We start from the raw sequence: 16971 nt of genomic DNA, 5'->3' as shown, positions 1-16971 counted from the left end.
TGTCACTCCACAGAATGTGCCACCTCACACGCTCTCCTTATTTTTACCCTGAATGGTAATGCTCCTTTTTATTCAAATTTCCTACCCAGACTGAAGGTTGCAGCCCATTGTGATACTTAAAGGCATCCTCCATCTCAGCAGTCCATGTCCACTTCCTTTTGTACATTACAGCCTTTCAATACATACGACAGTCAGTTTTATTCCTGTCAGTATATACTCATATTTCGAAATGCATTTTGTTTTGCTAAGAAGATACCTGTCTCATATATTACGGGGTACAGATATGTTATTAGTTACATAACATAGTATAGGTCATGCCAAATTTCACGTTTGTGCAGTACAGATGTGTGTTATTAGTTACATTATATAGGGGGTCACTTACTTTTATGCATAGGATTGAATAATCAAATTTCAACCCTTTAAATTTCCAATATTTAGTACGCAAAGAATGGTCATGGCAAATTTTACATTTGTGCTGTAAAAATTTGTGTAATTATTTGTTGCATCGGGAAGTGAGAGAGTTAGATTCCGTACGTACAGTTTGAACGCTAATTCTTTTGTGTTTAGAATTGAATAATTGAGTTGGGATCCATTAACTTTTCCTATATATGACATAATCAATGCCCTTGCCAAATTTTAAGTTTCTATGACATCGGGAAGTGAGAGAATTAGATTCCGTACGTAAAATTTGGACGCTAATTCTTTTGCGCTTAGAATTGAATAATCGAGTTGGGACCCCTTTCCTTTTCCTATATATGACATAATCTATGCTTGTGCAATATTTCATGCTTCTACAACATCGGGAAGTTGGAGAATTAGTGGTGAGTGAGTCAGTCAGTGAGTCAGTCAGTCAGTAAGTCAGTCAGTCAGTGAGGGCTGTCGTCTTTATATATAAATTATAGCTTGCATAGCTTTCTGGTATAATTCACACCAGTTTATACATAAATCTGTAAACCCAGGTGGGCACACCCCCTCTGACAACCATGCCCCCTTTTCTAAAATGGAGCGTGGCACTCAAAAAGTTACACAGTTTTTGCACAAGCTGGGTTTGCACTAAAGTGTGTGACTTTTTTATGTCCAAAAAAGCCTTGATGAATCTCCCGCATAGTCTTCTATCAGGAAAAGGGGCTACAGAGTGACGCATGACTGCTCAGATCAGACGGTACAAGAAGGTTAGGTAGTTTATAAACTTAGAGCTGTATACATGATATGGAAAGCGAATTGTTTTATGAGTGTTTACAAAGTTTTTTCCATTAATATAGTAAATGCACTGGAACTATAATAGAAGGATGCAAACATGTTTGTACCCATTACAATGAGTTAAAGGACCTAGAATGTATGAACTTCATGTTTCTACAGCTGAACATTTAAAAACAAACAAACTGAACAGAGAAGTTTGGTTTACAGTAAAGCTGTGATCTATGATACTTTTATTATGTCTGCTTTTGGAGAAGCTGCCTGAACTTTTTGCTGCTTTAGCAGTTTTTCTAAAGGCGTCTGTGAAAATGTATCATAATGTGTTTGAATTTTGCTTGTTGTTTTTGCTCAATACGTTAATCAATAACCATTAGCATTATTGGTACTAAAAGGCATTTGGAGCATTTCAGCAAAACGAATGGTAAAAAAAGAGAAACTTGCTTTTAAAATGTGATATTTGCAATGGTAAACGGTCATAGCGGGTTATGGCTCCTAAAAATATTCAGATGCTCTGTTATTAAATAAAAAAGCATTAGCGAGAGGTTTTAGAACGATCCTGACGGAAAGTGCTTCGCAAAAGCATCATCAGTTTCAAGAGTGAAAAATTATTTAGATGAAAAAAGTTTACTTTGATGAGTTGAGAGGTGAACTTCTGGCCACAGAAAAAGTATTTTGAGGCCAAATCTCTCCACTCTTGGTAGACTGGCATTATATGCTCTAGATCCAGATATAGCAAAGCGTAACTTGATATTTCAAGTGTTGTGACAACTACTACAATGTACGACAATTCTGAAAATCGATGTGCCAGGCACCTTAACTATTGCAACATTAGTTTTTCTGCAGAGCTGCAACAGTTATCCTATGGAAATGTTTTCTCTTAATAGACTACTGTTAATTTGTAAGGGCCGCATCTGACCCCTGACCCCCTCAGATTATGTTATTTGCTTTTGCTGTCACAATAAATGAGAAAGGAACAGAATTTGCCTTTAAAAAATGTTTCTACTTTTTAAATCAAGTAATCCAGACAAACCTGAGTAGATGTACAAATCACACTACAATACCATAATATGGCTCCTATGTACAAACATATAGCTTAATCCCTATTGTGGTAACTTGCTTATAGGATTGCCATTCATTCTACTAAGGATGGTGGGCACTGCATCTATAAAGGCACTGGCTTCTACCTGCTTTATTCCACATCACATAAAACATTTGTGGTACATACAATAATTTCAGGTTTCACAACTCTCCATCACTATCCCCCCACCAGGGGCATCTAAAGCGCGTCTTACTCTGTCAGACCTTGTCATGGACCAAGACTGGTCTCCCACAGAACTCAGACTACAAGTTCCTGATGCTGGCAGCCAGCTTCGTCTTTAGTGAGGCAGGAAATGATCCTTTTATGTTACTTCCTGCCCCACCCACAGCTGTTTACAACTTTTCAGATACAAGAATGCCTGTCCTCAACCCCCTACAGACCATTCTGCATGCTGTCCTTTCACACTATGTACAAGAACCACTGCAACACTGCTCCCTACGTACAGGGATATAACTACTATAATACTGCCCATACATACAGTACAAGAATATAACTACTATAATACTCCCTGATATGTACAAGAATATAGCTACTATAATACTGCCGCCTATATAGAAGAATATAACTACTATAATACTGCTCCTATGTAGAAGAATATAACTACTATAATATAGCCCCCTATGTACAAGAATATAACTACTATAATACTGCCCCCTATGTACAAGAATATAACTACTATAATACTGCTCCTATGTACAAGAATATAACTACTATAATACTGTTCCTATGTACAAGAATATAACTACTATAATACTGCCTCCTATGTACAAGAATATAACTACTATAATACTGCCCCCTATGTACAAGAATATAACTACTATAATACTGCCCCCTATGTACAAGAATATAACTACTATAACATTTCTTCCGATGTATAAGAATATAACTATTATAATACTGCACCCTTAATACAAAGGTAACTACTATAATATTGCTCCTATGAACAATAATATAAGTACTATAATACTGACTAGAGATGAGCGAGCGTACTCGGATAAGCACTACTCGCTCGAGTAATTTGCTTTATCCGAGTATCGCTGTGCTCGGGTCTAAAGATTCGGGTGTCGGCACGGAGCGGGGAGCTGCAGGGGAGAGCGGGGAGGAACGGAGGGGAGATCTTTCTCTCCTTCTCTCCCGCCCGCTCTCCCCTGCTCCCTGCTGCGACTCACCTGTCAGCCGCAGCGGCACCCGAATCTTTAGACCCGAGCTCAGCGATACTCGGATAAAGCAAATTACTCGAGCGAGTAGTGCTTATCCGAGTACGCTCGCTCATCTCTAATACTGACCCCTATGTACAAGAATATAACTACTATAATACTGCCCCTATGTACAAAAGTATAACAACTATAATACTGCCTCCTATGTACAAGAATATAAATACTACAATACTGCTCCTATGAACAAGAATATAACTACTATAATACTGCCCCCTATGTACAAGTTTATAACTACTATAATACTGCCTCCTATGTAAAAGAATATAACTACTATAATACTGCCCCCTATGTACAAGAATATAACTACTATAATACTGCCCCCTATGTACAAGAATATAACTACTATAATACTTCTCCTATGTACAAGAATATAACTACTAAAGTACTGCCCCTATGTACAGGAATACAACTACTATAATACTGCTCCTATGTACAAGAATATAACTACTATAATACTGCTCCTGTGTACAAGAATATAACTACTATAATACTGCTCCTATGTACAAGAATATAACTACTAAAGTACTGCCCCTATGTACAAGAATATAACTACTATAATACTGCCACCTATGTACAAGAATATAAGTACTATAATACTGCTCCTATGTACAAGAATATAACTACTAAAGTACTGCCCCTATGTACAAGAATATAACTACTATAATACTGCCACCTATGTACAAGAATATAACTACTATAATACTGCCTCCTATGTACAAGAATATAACTACTATAATACTGCCACCTATGTACAAGAATATAACTACTATAATACTGCCCCCTATGTACAAGAATATAGCTACTATAATACTGCTCCCTATGTACAAGAATATAACTACTATAATACTGCTCCTATGTACAAGAATATAACTACTAAAGTACTGCCCCTATGTACAAGAATATAACTACTATAATACTGCCACCTATGTACAAGAATATAACTACTATAATACTTCTCCTATGTACAAGAATATAACTACTAAAGTACTGTCCCTATGTACAGGAATACAACTACTATAATACTGCTCCTATGTACAAGAATATAACTGCTATAATACTGCTCCTGTGTACAAGAATATAACTACTATAATACTGCTCCCTATGTACAAGAATATAACTACTAAAGTACTGCCCCTATGTACAAGAATATAACTACTATAATACTGCCACCTATGTACAAGAATATAACTACTATAATACTGCCTCCTATGTACAAGAATATAACTACTATAATACTGCCACCTATGTACAAGAATATAACTACTATAATACTGCCCCCTATGTACAAGAATATAACTACTATAATACTGCCCCTATGTACAAGAATATAACTACTATAATACTGCCCCTATGTACAAGAATATAACTACTATAATACTGCCTTCTAAGTAGAAGAATATAACTACTATAATACTGCCCCCTATGTACAAGAATATAACTACTATAATACTGCTCCTATGTACAAGAATATAACTACTATAATACTGCCCCTTATGTACAAGAATATAACTACTATAATACTGCCCCCCTATGTACAAGAATATAACTACTATAATACTGCCCCCTATGTACAAGAATATAACTACTATAATACAGCTCCTATGTACAAGAATATAACTACTATAATATTGCCCCCTATGTAAAAGAATATAACTACTATAATACTGCCCCCTATGTACAAGAATATAACTACTATAATACTACCCCCTATGTACAAGAATATAACTACTATAATACTACCCCCTATGTACAAGAATATGACTACTATAATACTACCCCCTATGTACAAGAATATGACTACTATAATACTGCCCCCTATGTACAAGAATATGACTACTATAATACTACCCCCTATGTACAAGAATATAACTACTATAATACTGCCCCCTATGTACAAGAATATAACTACTATAATACAGCTCCTATGTACAAGAATATAACTACTATAATATTGCCCCCTATGTAAAAGAATATAACTACTATAATACTGCCCCCTATGTACAAGAATATAACTACTATAATACTACCCCCTATGTACAAGAATATAACTACTATAATACTACCCCCTATGTACAAGAATATGACTACTATAATACTACCCCCTATGTACAAGAATATGACTACTATAATACTGCCCCCTATGTACAAGAATATGACTACTATAATACTACCCCCTATGTACAAGAATATAACTACTATAATACTGTCTCCTATGTACAAGAATATAACTACTATAATACTGCCCCCTATGTACAAGAATATAACTACTATAATACTGCTCCCTATGTACAAGAATATAACTACTATAATACTGCTCCCTATGGACAAGAATATAACTACTATAATACTGTATCTAGGCACAATAATACAGATATTCTCTGGCTAGACGCCTATGATATAATGTATGACCCTCTTGTGGAGACAGCAGTCCACTTTCAGTGTTTAGCACTTTACATATAATACGGGGATGTTATTACTAGGATATACAGTAGCTGCCGGATGATTTTCCTGTTTTCCTTTCATGTCAGGCTGAAGTCTGCAGGGCGCAGTAACTATTGGGCCCTCTCACAATAATCCTTCTGCTGGGTCATTAATATCGGCCTTTATGCTCTGTCCTTTCGCTTGGTGAATTCGGGTCTTTAACCAGTAGAAATGGGAGACGCGTTCCTTTGTTCATTGTGATGAGCGTCTCAATAAACATTATGTTTATTACCGTTGAATAACTAATGGCTCCTGGATGGGCTGGAGCTCGGCGGTGGAGAGTAGTTATGTGGATACATTTATTTGCTAAATGGATTTTGCTGTCATAACACCATTACCAGGAAAAATTAAGAAGCTAAATGGGATGTAATAAAAGAAAAAAACTGCTGCAGGTATCAGATGTCTTTAGCTTTAAGTTATTTTATGTAATTAAATGGAATAACAATCAGACTTTGTTATCAATTCATCGGATGGAATATGAAGAACGTTCACTTTACTAAAGAAGACACCAGAAATCACAAAGAAACACTGGGTGTCTAACGTTTTTATCCCTCCATATGCTTTAACCCCTTAGTGACGCAGCCTATTTTAGACCTATGGACACAGCTATGTTTTGGGGAATTTTCATCTCTTTTTCTACAAAGCCATTCTTCTGTTGACATGTTCATATGAGGGCTTGCTGTTTTGTGGTGAGCTAGTTTTCACTGGTGATATATATATATATATATATATATATATATATATATATATATATATATATATATATTTATGCATTTTTTGGTTATTATTATTTATGTTTTTATGTTTTGGCACTTTTGCAAAATAAAAACTTTGTTTGGACAAAATATTTTTTCTTGCATTGCTGCATTCAAAGCCCCATTACCTTTTACTTTCCCTTTGAGAGAGCTGGGTGAGCGCTTGTTTTTTGCATGACAAACCGTAATTTTTATTGCTACTATTATGGGGTTCATGTGGCTTTTTTGATCAATTTTATTGTGGTTTTTTGGGAGAAAATAAACAAGAAATGTATTTTGCCTTTTTGTAAAAATAATATTTGCCGTGCAGGATAAAAAGTTTGTTTAATCTTCTTGCACGTTTGTTATGGATGCAACAATACCAGACATGTGGGATTTCAAAATTGTTATCATTTTTTTAAGCAAAGAAACATAGGGGAAAGGGCACAAAAAAAATATTTTTTTATGTCCCTATTGGGGATTTGAACCTGTGATGGCATGATCTCTTTGATAATACATTGTTGCTAGACTAGTCTAGCATTGCTGACCTGCTCACTTTTACTCTGTTTCCCACTGAAACATTAAGCAGCAACATTACTTTCATTGCTCATATGACCATTGCAGCAATCATTGGGATCAGCAGTCATATATGCATGAGTGACAAGTGGCGTCTGAGGTCAGCAATGTGCAATTTGACTGTCCAAGCTGTCCCTGGTAGGGAACATATCGTGCATGCACCAGGCTATGGGTGAAGGGTGCATACTTGAGATTTCTGTGGGGATGTAGCTGATGTAAGTAAGGATGGTTTTCTGATTGTGACTCTGTTACTCATGAAAAGGGGGAATACGCTGGGTAGGTCTCTAAAAACAAGAACCAGAGCACTTTGCTCTATTAGGAATGTCGCCGTGGTAATACAAAAACACAGTAAAATAGTATTTTAGGCTGAAAAAGACATCTGTCCATGGATTTCAGCCAATTTTCCCACAATGTTGATCCAAAGGAAGGCAGAAAAACATGAGAAAGAAGCCAATATTCCTCATTCTAGGGGAGAAAGAGGCCCCAGAGCATTTGTCACTAGTGGGAATGCCTCAGATCACTTGACACTATTAGGAAAGCCGCCAAAGCATTTGGCATTATTGGAAATTACTTCAGAGCACTTGGCGTTCTTGGGAACTCCGTCAGATCACTTGGCACTCTTGGGAACTCCTCAAGAGCCTTTTGCATTACTTGTAATGCCACTAGAGTACTTAGCACTATTAAGAACACCCATGGGGCACTTGGCATTACTAGTAATGCCAACAGAGCACTTGGCATTATCGGTAATGCCACCAGAGCACTTGGCACTATTGAGAACACCCCAGGGGCACTTGGCATTATTGCTAATGCCACCAGATCACTTGGCAGTATTGAGAATGCCACCAGAGCACTTGGCACTATTGAGAACATCCCAGGGGCACTTGGCATTATTGGTAATGCCACTGGGGCACTTGGTACTATGACGAATACCCCAGGGGCACTTGGCATTATTGGTAATGCACCAGACACTTGGCACTATTGATAATGCCACCAGAGCACTTGGCACTATTGATAATGCCACCAGAGCACTTGGCACTATTGAGAACATCCCAGGGGCATTTGGCATTATTAGTAATGTCACTGGGGCACTTGGCACTATAAGAACACCCCAAGGGGCACTTGAAATAATTGGTAACGTCACTGGGGCACTTGACACTATTGGTAATGCCACCAGAGCACTTGACACTATTGAGAACATCCCAGGGGCACTTAGCATTATTGGTAATGCCACTGGGGCACTTGGTACTATGGCGAATACCCCAGGGGCACTTGGCATTATTGGTAATGCACCAGAGCACTTGGCACTATTGAGAACATCTCAGTGGCACTTGGCATTATTGGTAATGCCACTGGGGCACTTGGTACTATGGTGAATACCCCAGGGGCACTTGGCATTATTGGTAATGCACCAGAGCACTTGGCACTATTGAGAACATCCCAGTGGCATTTGGCACTATAGGAACACCCCACGGGCACTTTGCATTATTGGTATTGCCACTGGGGCACTTGAAATGATAAGAACACCTCAGGGGAACTGGACATTATTGCTAATGTCACTGGGGCACTTGACACTATTGGTAATGCCACTAGAGCACTTGGCACTATTAAGAACACCCCAAGTGGCACTTGGCATTATTGGTAATGCCACCGGAGGACTTGGTACTTTTGATTATGCCACCAGAGCACTTGGCACTATTGAGAACATTCCAGGGGCACATAGCACTATTGGTAATGCCACCACAGCACTTGTCACTAATAAGAACACCCCAGGGGCACTTGGCATTATTGGTAATGCCACCAGAGCCCTCTAGCATTATTGAGAACTTCCCAGGGGCACTTGGCACTATTGGTAATACCACCAGAGCACTTGGCACTATTGAGAACACCCCAGGGGCACTTACCAGCTCATTAACGTATTAGATTAAATGTTATTTTCTCGGGAATGAAGAGGATGTGAATATCGGCAAAGCTCTCTGCATGTGTGACAGTGCTCTACAGAACATCTGCAGAGGATTGGAGGGTAGCATTTTGATGACTGGCTCCCTTTAAGGCCCCACTTAATATTAACAGATAGCTATCAGAACTTTCTTAATTTATAAAGGGAAATCTTCTAAGAAATCCTTCCTATGATCCTCCACAAGAAGCGCAGATCATTACTATGCTGACGAAATCCTTCCCCAAGTACTTACCTAAAAGTGCTGACTAAGCATCTCTTAAGATTTTTAAGCACATGAGAATTTATAATTAAAATGACATACAGTATGCAAAGAGTATTATGGACTTCAGTGAGATATATGAAAACATTAAACCACTCTTAGATGTCTTCCCACATGATACATTATGCAAATGTAACCTTGATACAATTCCAATGTATACATAGTGCTGCAGAGTGTATTAATGTGACCCGGCAGAGACACTGAAAGAAGACTTTGCGTGTAGAAGCCGATTTATCTACAGATGTAGCAGCGCTCAGTTTGTCATTGCGCAACCCACAGATAGTCCCTTTCGATACTACCAGCTCTATGCTGCTTCAGATGTAGGTGGCCAAAGTGACATAAAAGGACAAAAATATACACATGCAGCAATCATTTGTGTGACTGGCACATCCTGGTAACTCGGTTAACAGCATTGTAAATAATGGGATTTTCCTACTTCCAAATAATTTGTTTTTTTTTCTATAAAGGGCTTTTATTGACCCAAATATGCTAATTAAAGGGTTTTTATGGGCAACAACTATTGATAAAAGTTAATCAATAGGGACCCGCTGCATTGGATTTCCATTAATCACCTGATCGCTTGGCCCGCTGCCACTGCAGAGGGCTAGATGTGCGTCTTAGGAGATGAGAGAAGAAGTGGCTTAGCTGGCTTCGCTTCCATTGAAATCAATGGCAGCTATTACGCTTCTGCATCCAGCCTCAGTGTAAGAAGAGGAAGTGCTGGAACTGTAATTGCTGTTTCAGCTCCCATTGATTTCAATGGGAGTGGTGACAGTTAGACTACTTACTCTCCCATCTCCTATGATGCCCGTTGGGCCCACTGCACTGAGAGTGGGCCAGGCGATCAGCTTATCACTGGGGATCCCAAGCAGCAGGTCCATGGCAATTAACTATTGATGAGCTATCCTTATTATAGGTGATCAATTATCTTCCAATATGTTCTTCCTCTGCCCCTTCTCATTCCCACTATTACTGCCAAGCTTCTAGTTTGTATTTGTGCAGAACTTCCACTCCCTTCAGAAGTCACGGATGGTCTGGTATATGTGCAGTACAATCAGCAAAGGGGCCTATACATCTTCCCTGTGAGCACCACTATGCAGGAAAAACCATCAGAAGGTCTGCAGAATTGAATACACACTGCAGCCCTTCATTCTCATGATCAATTGGAGTTCTAGAGGTCTGACCCCACCTTGATGGCCATTATTTTATGAGATGAGGATACTCCATTAATGAGCAATTGACTTCTACAGTTGCAATTAAAATAATTCAAACCCCACTGTAAATTAGGTTTATCTGACAAATTTACAAACTTTCCGCTGGTGGTTTCTCCAATTTACCAGAAAATACTAGTGTTAATGACTACTGCAGTCTCATAATAATTTAACCCCCTGAATAAAATTTCTGCACACAGTTGTAATCAGATGCTGTCTCAAACACACCTGACGTAACTAATCAAGGCCTAATTAGTTGCATCAGGTGCGCTTGAGATTAAACACATCAGATACCTGAACTGGCGAGGGCTTTGTTGACTGTGATGTCTCACTGCATCTTAGAAATATAGCTATGTCATGAGAGTGGGGCAATAGGTTAAGAGATCATTGCTTTGTACAAAAAAAAAAAGGAAAAATATATACAAAGCTTCCAAAGGCGCTGAATGTACCTTGAAATAGAGTTGAAAGCATTTGCAAAACTCACATGTTCTACTAGTTGTGTTGAGCTATTTAAATTGTTCTGGTTTGATTGTTTTTTGCAAACAGCTGAAAGTTTGGAAAACAAACCTAATTTGCAATGTGGATGACTAATTTTGATTGTGACTGTATTTAGTTAGCTGTCAGGAAATGGGATTCTTGCTGCACTTGTGTATATGAACAAAAGAAGAAACTAGTCATAGAGCTTTATGCTGAGTACAACTACATGCACTAAATGTCGCCAGACGTCAGGGGCTAGAAAAGCCCCACCTCCAGGACTCCCATGAATAAGGACTCTTCTTGCAGTGTAGGAGTCTAGACTGAAGACATGTGACTTTGATTTGGTGATTGATTGATTGACTGATTGAAAGGACCGATAGAAGAGAGGCACCTAGTATTTTCTAATCCTCAGGCCTCTTTCACACGAGCGTATATTTTCACGGCCGGCCAATATACATGCTATGATCTGATGCATTGCATTCCAATGCATCAGATCACATGACTGTATTCCCGTGAAAGCGCCTGGCCAGGCCAATATAGGGGGCCAAGTGCTTTTACGCCGGCCCGCGAAGATAGTCCTGGAACTATCTTTTGGGCCGGAATACATCGTCCGCTGCATAGGCTCCTATGAAAGCCAATAACAGCGGCCGGAGAAGGTAGGTAGGAGGGAGTTTAGCAGCGTAACTGCTCAACTTCCTCCCTCTTCTCTCCTCCTCTCTCCTCCCCTCCAGCTGTCTGCTATGGGAGGCGGTGGAGCTAAGCTCTATCCCCTCCCTATGCTGGCTGATGAGAAGCGGAGAGAGGAAGTGAGCCGGCGAGAGGGGAGGCCCAATGGCATTGTGGTCCTGGTCTGTATGTGCTGGGGCCCGTTCACGTGTTTTTAAAGGCCATTTCACAGTCCTTTATGTCTTTTTGGTGTAATCAAGATGTATAATACTGTACCTCGCTAGTGACAGCAGGGCACAGAAAGTTATATTATATTAACCCATTAAAAATCTATTGTTCTATTAGCTAAAGAATAACCCATGTTGGAGTTATTGTGTTTATGGGCAAGTATGCAGTATATTCCTCCAGGTTGTATCTTTACAAGGTGCCGATTATTTGACTTCCCTAAGATACACAATAATATTTCCTAGACTCTTCTCCTGCTATGTAAAATGCCGGCATGGAGGTTGTTTTTCACTTGGCTCTTGCACTTATATTTTATCTTTTACAACTTGACAGTCATATCCTTAGAAACCTTTCCACTCAGACAGACCACATAATTTGATCTTCCTGAGCTGGCACTTTAATGCCTTCTAGTGACTCGAGACAGGCTGCGAAACATAAAATGATGAACACGCATTTAATCAATTGATGGAACTCCTGTTAATGAAGTGTGCATTTCTTGTTGCAATATAATACTCTAGAGATTGTTTTATCAGTTGGTAATAGTGTGTTACTCTCTAAGTGGAGGACACAGTATTAACTTTCCTATTTTGCTGGTGCAATAATCATTCATTTCAAAGCCCCAATGCTCTGGAGGAGTAGGCAACACATTTGCTGTGGGTAGGAACCGCAATTCATTACTTGCACTCTCGGTAAATGTTACCACCAAAAACTTTTACTAATGACCACTCATTTTATTCATCAGATGAGGCGACGGAGTCATCTGTTATCTATCAGGCAGGAAATACACACAACCCGCCTGCCTAGAGCTACTTTACGGAATGCGCCACTTTAAAAAAAGGCTTCATCCCTTATTTATATCGCTATTTATGGAGAGCCGGGCCGCAATCATCTGACTATAAGGGGGCTTGCAGAATTAATAATCCTATTTAATAGTTACAATGTAAATGTAGACTAAGACTGTCTTAAAATGCACCAGATTTATCACAGCGACTCATGCCGTATGATAAACTTGGTGCATTTTTAGACTGTCTGGTCTAAAAGTACCTTTTACAAGGGCAGTTGTAGCCCAAATTCTCACCGTAAAATGCGAATTTGGGGGATGATTGTCCCGTGTAAATGCTGATGAGCAAGAAATCGCTATCTTGTCAGAGTCACTTGGGTTTTAGCAAAACACTTATCGGCCCGTGTAAAGATGAACCGCTCAACTTTTCCATAACTCTTGTTTAGGCTAACTTAACACGGGCGAGCGTAATATGGAGACAATGGGAGCTGCGATGCCAGAGCACGCACAAGATAGAACATGTCGTGATTTGTTTACCGCATCACATCGCGGTGCCATGCAGGAAAACATTGCTTTGTGTATCACCCCATTCAAAAGGATCGGGTTTATATTTGTGTGAGATGTGCACATCTTGCAACGCTCAAATCTCGAGCGATTTTGATGCCTATGTGAAGGTGGCCTTACTGTGAATTGAGGCGGCCTCGCTGGAATGATCCTGGCCCACTCTACCTCCATTCAATTGAATTAAAAGCACAGAAGTGATAGTCAGGCGGTAGTCCGTGGGATGGCTGTCAGGCACTTATGCGCCCAACAGTCATCCTGTGTAAAGGTACCTTAACTTTATACCCCCTATTAGTTTGCTTAGTTTTATACCAGTTGTTGCACAAAAATTGTTGTGTATTTGGCCAATGAGATTTCATTTAAGACACGGCCCTTCCCATCAAGCTGCTCTCTCTTTTTGGACTTGAAGGAAAAAGTGTCCAAAATGCATCATAAATGTGCAAAGCACGCCAGACAGTTTTCTGCTGCAGTTTTAATAGTAAATCTGCTCTATAGTGTGTAAATAGCAGATACATCATCAACGTCTCTCAACCAAGGGACGACTTTATCATTATTTATTTAGCCCTTTCCAATCCACTGTCTGACGTCTGAAGACATTATGATTTAAGGCTGTACAGCTCCGATGTTGGAAGACGTCCGTTGGGGTTCTCTTACTGTATATTGCCAGCCTCTCTGCTGTCAGAGCCTATCCAAGGTGCCACCTCATGCAGTACTGGCTTTAGCCAGCAGATATCACCGTTGTATTATGGCACAAAAAAAGTAAGCCCCCTAGGAAAACCAGGATACAAATTGGATTGGAAAGGGTTAATGCTCTTATATAGTTGTAACATGTTCCATAGTGTTGCACACATATATTTCACCCCTCATGTCAATTCTTGGCCTCTATGGGGCTCATACATAATCTAAATTACCAATCTTAAACACATGGGCCAGTTGTATACTAATTTAACCCATTAATATGCTCTTGAAGTGTGGCATGAAGTCCACTCAAACACAAGGAGAACACACAAACTCCATACAGATGTTGTTCATGGTCAGCATTGTACTGAAGACCCCAGCGCTCTAAGGTAACATTGCTAATCACTGAATCACCATTACTGCTGAACGAACTGAACCAGTAAAACCCTGTTTTAGGTCAAACTTTGCTAAAAGTTCATTTTGGCACAAACACAGAACCAAGCTTTTAGCAAAGTTGTACTCAAAACAGGGCTGTAGTGGTTCACTCAAAACTTGTCCTGAGCACTAGTCTATAATACTCTCAAAAGCCATAAAAGTCCTGCATGATACTCTCAGGGTGTTATACGGGGCTTTTCTGGATCTTAGACAGCGTTATACACCCGTTTTAGGGGTTTTGATGGACTTTTGGTTCTTTTTGAACTAATTCAGACCAAACCTTTCAACGTCGCTCATCACTAGTCACCATGTTTGGGAATTGGGAAGAGCCATGTCTTGAGGTGGAGAAATGTCCACCAGCTGTGTATCTTTTGTGTAGTAGTAGATCTTTTCATCAAGTATGCTGTCATTTTATTGTATGACATCTTGTTACCTGTCTAAAATTCTTCCTTATTTTCCTTTCCAGCAAGGAAAAGACACTGGGAAAATTCAATCTCCTCTGAAGGAATCAAATCTGGAGAACTGGAGTCAACCACCGGTAAAAGTTACATTCCATGTCATTTTAACGTAATGTTTGAATTGACAGTTTATCATATTTTTGAGTTTTCAAGGTGATGACAAGATAATAATAGAGCCGAGTCTTGTGGATTTGGGTATGTCCTATGTCTTTGGTCTTCTGGATTCTGATCTGTGCTATGTCTTTGGTCTTTTGGATTCTAGTAGGTTCTATGTCCCGGGTTTTCTGGATTCTGGTATATCCTATGTTCTGGGTCTTCTGCTATGGAAGCACCGCCCGTTAAAAATGTAGACTCCATACTAGGACATTAGAGGATTTCTTCTGGTTGTTACACTGACTCTTTGGATGTTTTTAAGATGCTCTTCTCCAGAAAGACCTTCATCTAAATGGAATTCCTGCCTTCTAAAGAATATTACTGACTGTCAAATTTATTAGCTCATTTGAGGAATCCATGACTGTAATAATGACCTATATAGTTGTAGAAGGTTTCACTGGACTCCAGTGGAATCCAAACTCATGAGGATGGATAGTCCACAAAAGGATCATTTTAACAGCCCTGGCGCGTTAGCACTTTTTGGTGATGGTTGTACCTGGTCTACCAGATAATGGTGTTAGTGATCAAGTCATTCACTGCTGGCTATTACTAGATTGTCCAGTAGATATCTGAGAACAATGTTATTCATTGAGGCCTTAGTGCATTTAGTAGCGTACAGTCAAATTACTGGTTTTATCTGGAAATTAAAGGGGTTGTCTGAGTTATCTAAAGGGTATCTCAACAACTCTCCTGTGGTATAAAATGACAAAGCAGCTGATACCTTTGCCTGTTTGTCCCCCATTAGAGCTCAGTGTCTCTCTGCTGACATCATCCGACGGGCTACAGTCACTCTGAGCCATCTACAAACAAGCAGCTGCAGCCAATGATAGCACTCAACAATGACTTGCTGCAGCAGCGGGTTTAAGGGATGTCACAGGCTGACTGCAGACTGTAAACAAACACAGTGGACACCCAAGCCACCAGCGGGGAACTAGCAAGGAGCACAGAGAGGTGAGTATCAGCTGCTTTGAAATGACCCATTGCAATGATTTAAGCTTCTCAGCACCTTGGTGACTGGGTTAAAGGGACTCGGTCAATGACTTTATGCCCTATAAGCTAAGCTTATGGGCTTTAAGTAGCTAATCCACTGAGCTCGGGGATGTAAGTTTTACACTTACCTTCCCTACTGTTCTCCTGTAGTCAGCACTCAAATCCACTGCTGAATGCATTGAGCAGACTACATGGTGCTCGCTAAGTAGTCCTCCCATTCTGTGCATAGAATGGGAGGACTACTTAGTGTGCACTTCAATGCATTTAGCGGCGGGTTTGAGTGCTGCCAAAGGGAGAACAGCAGGGAAGGTAAGAATAAAACTTACATCTCCAAGCTCAGCAAATCAGCTATTTTAAGCTTAGCTGATAGAGTCGCCATCAAGACACTGAACTCCACATAAGGGTAGAAATGCTTGGAAGTGAATAAACCAGCTGGGTGAGTCCAGCTGCTTTTGTCTATTACACAAGTTGGTCTCTTGCTAGAACTCTTGGAACATAAAATGATCAATGCAAATAAGTCATTCATGAACCAACATTTAAAAGAAAAATAGGAGACCTTCTGGAACATGAGACCATTTATCACTCCACTACGAAAGACCATTCACCTATCCATAACTGCAGATGACCTCCATTCCCCAAGCTGACCTATAACATGGTAGACTACAGTAAATGAAGACAAGTATATATATATATATATATTCTAAAGAGCTGTACAGTATCTCAAATATCAATTCTTTGGGTGGTTGGCACAAATGGCCATTTACTGGGAGCTTATGAGGCTGAAACTCCACTGAATATAAGATCATTTACTTAGCA

The 16971-nt window shown here is 39.6% G+C and overlaps 1 protein-coding gene across 1 annotated transcript in view; it reads left to right on the top strand.

Annotated features, from left to right (window-relative positions):
- The window catches only part of PCDH11X (protocadherin 11 X-linked), a 1234289-nt gene that overhangs the window by 622824 nt on the left and 594494 nt on the right, over positions 1-16971 (top strand). The window contains exon 4 of the mRNA XM_066582088.1: positions 15021-15092. Within this exon, the coding sequence (XP_066438185.1) occupies positions 15021-15092 (72 nt within the window). The remainder of the gene's footprint in view (positions 1-15020; positions 15093-16971) is intronic.

This window comes from Eleutherodactylus coqui, chromosome 10 (genome assembly GCF_035609145.1).
Source record: "Eleutherodactylus coqui strain aEleCoq1 chromosome 10, aEleCoq1.hap1, whole genome shotgun sequence".
In the NCBI taxonomy this organism is placed as follows: Eukaryota; Metazoa; Chordata; class Amphibia; order Anura; family Eleutherodactylidae; genus Eleutherodactylus; species Eleutherodactylus coqui.
The sequence above is the reverse complement of the archived record's forward strand: the minus strand, read 5'-3'. Positions and strand labels throughout refer to the sequence as shown.